Genomic DNA, 5,498 nt, shown 5'->3' on the forward strand with positions numbered 1-5,498 from the left:
TCGTAAGACCTCCCTCCCCCACACCACTATTGGCCCCGTACTACAAGGGGCAACTCCAGTGGGCATTGAATAAAAGTCTAGACTTTGGAAAAACAAATTTCCCTCGAGATTAGCACTAAGAAGCAGCATAGTCCACGGACACCTTTGCTGTGATGTTTATACATGTTAAACAGTATTGAAATCTATAGCAAGACCAGGCCATACTTGACGTGAATCATAGACACGAAGTGGATGACAGGTAGCAGAACTAACGTTTCAGTCGCATGAACTCCCACACACTGGCTTTTGCTCGAGGAGGCGTACAGCAAGCATCCGTTCCACCGTATGTAAACGAGCCTTTAGGCATCAGATTGGTTTCTGCAGCAGCAGAAGTCTTTTACCTATGAAGTGCTGCCTGTGAGCATTGGGAAGGAAGAAAGGGAAAGTGACTTTTTCAAGCTTCACACACAGCACAGAAAGACCCAAACTAGACAATATTCCATTTGGTTCTTTTATTAGCAGAAGTTAAGAATACAGCAAGTAATAAGATCCCATCTTATATGGAACCATCACCAGAGTCCCCAACCATCAAAACCCCAGAATGTGCTTCATTGCTTTCAACAGTAAGCAATTTTTTAAAAGAAATATACTGAACAAGGCCACTATTTAATGGGGAAGGAAAGAAGCTGTAGGCCCTAACTATTCTATGGCAATAACCTGCACACAGAGCAAGCAAGCCTCTGACTGCTGAGAGTAAGGCATTCAGGTGCCAACCTGGGAAGAGTTCTCAGCAAGAGCTACAGAAAAGTGCACAGCTAGGTTGTTTTTATTGGAACACAAGCTTCTCAAACGGAGAGACTGACTGGGTTAAGAATAGCAGGTGGAGTACTGTGTTTCTGTAATAGTTCTGTGCTGTGTAGGACCAGGTTACAATCACCCTTCAAGGAGTGAAGGTGGGATGATCCAGGATGGAGACTGCCGCTTCTGCTGGTACTGTTACAGAGGTATCCCAAAGCACCTTACAGACAACTCTGATTCTGATATGTACCCTGCTTTTCTCAGACACTGGTAGACCTCCTGCCAGGCAACTCTACATGTCTGTCCGGGATGCCAGTGCTATTAGCCCTGACCTCCAAGTTAATACTGCTCTCTACTCCATTTTAGTACCACACAGACCTGTGATAAGCTGCTTCTGGCCCTACAGGCATCCAGTGTAGTGATCCTACTGAGAACACGTCCCTCTAAGCTCGCAGACTCTACTGCGGCACCTCTTTCAGCAGCTGACCTTGCTCTCAGAGGCTTTACAAAGACTCCATTCGAGGGGTGAAGCCTTAAAGTCCAGTCAACTTTCAGAAGGCATTCTGCTTCTACTTGACTCCATTAGGCAAAGTAACTCCCCAAAACACACTCCATGATACCCAGGGTATGGAAAGATCTTTGCAATCCACATTTTTCTTTCGAAGGATGATTCAAACTTGCAGGAGTCTTAAGAAAAAAAAAACAACAACAACAACAAAAAAACCAACCCCCCCCCCCAAACCACAATAAAAAAACCCCACCCTTTACCTTCCTTCCTTGTGAAATACAGCACTTTATGAGCTGTTTAACTCATCTGTGAGAGAGGTAATTGCTCTGAATTTCCAACTAAACACTCCAAGCAATACCTGTGCCATAACAAACAAAACGTTCAAGTTTCATCTTACGACTCCAAAGATTCTCCTTCAGTCTGGCTTCTGACTGGGCTCCAAAGATCAAGCTACATCAATTACACAAGCAAAGGGTATACGCCTCCCCTTATATAGGAGGTGCGTCTGCTCCACAGCAATCCAACTGAACTCTTAGTTTTAGGTTTAAGAAATACCAGCAGTCCCACTGCTAACGCACAGATGGGAAGCAGACCTAAGGAAAAAAAAAAATGGAACTGCATTGGCCTGATTGTGGATTTTTCCTCTTAAAAAGAAAAACCTGCAAACTCCCTTGGCATATGGAGCCTGACACATGAGAAGGTAATGTGCTTGAGGTCTGCAGTAACTGTTAACTCCAAGTCCTGGAGCACACAGCTTCCTCTTTCCAGTCCATCTTAACCCCACCTCCGTTTCCCCTCACATGCTCAACTATCTTTTGACAAGTGCATTACCATCATTTGTTCCGAGAAAACAGAGCAGGCCCGCAAACGGCAACCATCTACTCAATAGGGGCCTTTGGGTATAGGCAGGCACTGATGGAGTTGGACTGTTTGCCATTTCACATGCAGTTATCCCATCATGCTCCAAGTCATATGATGAGAACCAAAACAACTAACTGTAAGATCCACTACCCAAAACTACACAGGCCACGCAAGCTTGGAAGGCAGCTGTCCCACACGCTTAAGCAGGGCGCAGATGTTATCTTTTGAGTTACTCGAGTAAATCAACTTGCTAACACTGTGACCTGGATGACAATGTGACTAATCCAGCCTTCCCAACCCTTGTGTACACGTACTGAACCTACTCCAAGTGCTGGCCAGGACCCGACATTGCCCAGGGCATGCTGGCTACCAGGAAATCTGCAGCGCCAACATGCTTCACTCCTGGGAATTTTACCTGGTCCTCCTGCAATCATTTATTTTGTGCAAAATTGAAACAGTGTGTGGTACTTGCATGTTGCATTCTTTACAAAAACCCTTTTCCCCCCACCCATTGTTTAAAACATTTATATAAATTTTATTTAAACAGAAAGTTAGAAATCTTATTTACAATTTGTTTTTCTCCCAAAAGAGCATCTAAAATCGACTCCCAAACCCTCCAAGAGGATATAAATTTAACCTTGATTTTTTTTCTTTAATAAAAAAAAAAAAAAAAGAAACTGCTAAGCTATCCCTCCCCAATTCTACAAATAAATATGGCATTGAACAGAAGCCGATTTGGAAAGGGTCCTCTGTAGCTCAATCTGTAGATCCCAAGAATAAATTAGGGTTTCAGAATTTCCTGGTCTTCAAATTGATTCATTCCATCGCTTGAGGTATAGAATTTATCTTGGTTAGTCAGAATCCCCATGAAGCTCCATGCCCCATCAGCTGAAACTTGGATTCTTCTTAGGTATTCATTTCGCTAGCCTGTATGCTTCAACCGCACGCTTGCGGTACTGTTTTGGTTACGAACTCGGGCTGAAGGCTGATTTTACTGCATTCCATCTTCCTCTGTGCAGCCTCCTCCGACCGTGAAACGGAACTCCTGGAGGTTCGAAACCCCATGGAAGTGCACAAAAGCACCAGCCACTACAAAGACGTGAAACAGCTGATGGGAGTGGAACTGCGGAAAAGAAAACACTTCGGTTCAGCTGGGGTACTTTGGGTTCTAGTGCTACCCTGTCTCCAAAAAACCCACACATTCAGCTGAAGTACACAGTAACACGTAGCAGTACCTCAAACTACAAGCTGCGAAGTTCTCCAAGTTACTTATTGAAGCCCACCCCTCTCTATCACTAGCAAAATAATCAAATTCTCCACACACACACTCCCTTTCCTTCACAGTCATCTTAACCAGCTGGTCAACCAACAAACTCGTTACATAAATGCTATAGCGCATCTTTGTGAAGGGACAACGACGATTTCAGAGCTTTGGGCAAAAAGCTTAAGCAGGGCACTTTTAAAATCAGTTTAAAATCAGGGCACTTTTAAAATCAGGGCTATCTCATACAGCTAACAGGTACAAACTCTGCTCTGGTCACAGGCATAAGTTTTACCAAGTAGATTTTGAACGTTGTTATTTCTCTGCCACAGAGAAACAGAAGAGGAAAAAAAAAAGGCATTATATTAAAACCTAGAAGTAACCAGATGTTCTCAATGAATGCCCAGGATGCTATTGATTAAAGTACAGCAGAATGAAAACCATGAGGGAGCTACGTGACAAAGCATGCCCTTGTCTGAGGGAAGCCGTACCTACATGGATAATGCTCTTGAAAAATGTCTGCAAACGTGTATTTGCAGGTTCCACGGGAAGCTAAGAGTTGGTGGTACACCAGTTCTTTTGGAGCCTAGCTCGTTATCATAACAAGGCTTGTTTGGCCATTCAAACAAACCTAGCAAACTGGTGCTGTGCAAAAGCCACTCAAACAACCCAGGCCTCATTCTCACTTCTACTCTTCTTTAGGGGCCTTGAACTATCCCAGTGGAAGTACAGTGGCCTTCCAAAGGTCCACCTCCCTCTCATCTCTCCTCTTGCTCCACCCAATTTCTTTCTTTACATCTTCCCCACATAATTCCCCTCTACAGTCTTTGTGATCCTTTCCCTCATCCGAAGTTTCCCCCACCCACCCACTTGCTCACCTCACTTTCCTTTCTTCTGGGCCAGAGATCCCTCCAAAGTCTACTATCTCTATCCAGCGTTTTCACTGGCTGCACAAGATGAGGCACCAGACACAGTGAAGATCCCAGAGAACACACTGAACATCAGAGCAATAACGATGTACTACTCTGCCCAGAAGCACAGTAAGATGTGTGTTTGCAGGATCCTCAACATACACACACAAAAAGGTTCGCAAAGCTGCCTACCCATCTATCAAAGCTATCTAGTACCTGTGCTGGGGTGGATTTGCACACCAGCAGTTACCTCAGACCAGCCAGTTTGTGATAGCTCAGCAAGTGAGGCACCAGGTAAGCCAGGCTCAGAGAGCCCACAGTTGTTTGGCCCCTTGAGACCTATGCTTCTGGTGCAGCAGTTTGATACTTGCAATAAGAAAACATTGACACAACATCCTCCAGCCTCAAGGGGAACCAGCTTTCACGTTGGTCTCCTCATCCAGTCACTCTGTAGACTCACCCAGATGTCACACTTGCCAGGGAAGAATCTCTCCGGGATGCGGGCAGCATATAGTGCAGCACCAGTGATGTACAGGCATGCCATGAGTGCCAGCCAGCCTATCTGCCCCATTGTGGCTGCTTTCAGGAGCCCCTCAGAGATGACAAAGTGCAGGGTGGGAATAACCCCACTAAGACCCAGACCTAGAAATACTCCTGGGAGGTAAAGAAAATGTGGGAGAGTCAGGTTTGAACACAGTGGCGGTAAAGGGAGACAATGAAAACACAAAAGCTATGGAAGGAAAACTCAGTATTTGCCAAAGCAGCAGAAAGGTGACAACTCTTGAAGCTGGAGGTCCCCAGAAGAGCTTTACCGGAAAGGAAGTTAAAGAATGCACAGAATTCCTTCATATAGCAGAAGCTACTTAGTTATATGTTCCTGCAGATACTGAAATATTTCATTTACTGTTTGCATCTGCCAGCTTTAAGGTACATTAAGCCAGTTACACATCTTGGACTGTAGAGGGCACTGAGGCTACACGAACTATGTCTCACTTTACCATCTCTCAAGGGCAAGACAACAAGGAGAGACAACAAAGAGATTATTTATCATATACTGTACAAGTAGTCCTAGGAAACAGAAAAGTAGCATCTGCGGCTCGTCTGAGCTGCCATATACGAGAACATGGTTTATTCATTTAGATTTTAGCAGCAAGTACAGGAACCTTGTTTTTAAAGCGGG

General features: G+C 44.7%; 1 protein-coding gene across 1 annotated transcript in view; it reads right to left on the bottom strand.

Annotated features, from left to right (window-relative positions):
• Window positions 1–2,562: 2,562 nt before the first annotated feature.
• Window positions 2,563–5,498, bottom strand: part of ADIPOR2 (adiponectin receptor 2) — a 21,352-nt gene continuing 18,416 nt past the window's right edge. The window contains exons 6-7 of the mRNA XM_010286771.1: window positions 4,779–4,972; window positions 2,563–3,269 (exon numbers count right to left, since the gene is read on the bottom strand). Coding sequence (XP_010285073.1) covers window positions 3,138–3,269; window positions 4,779–4,972 — 326 coding nt within the window. The 3' untranslated portion in view covers window positions 2,563–3,137. The remainder of the gene's footprint in view (window positions 3,270–4,778; window positions 4,973–5,498) is intronic.

The sequence above is a fragment of the Phaethon lepturus genome, unplaced genomic scaffold, assembly GCF_000687285.1.
Source record: "Phaethon lepturus isolate BGI_N335 unplaced genomic scaffold, ASM68728v1 scaffold10065, whole genome shotgun sequence".
Lineage (NCBI taxonomy): Eukaryota > Metazoa > Chordata > Aves > Phaethontiformes > Phaethontidae > Phaethon > Phaethon lepturus.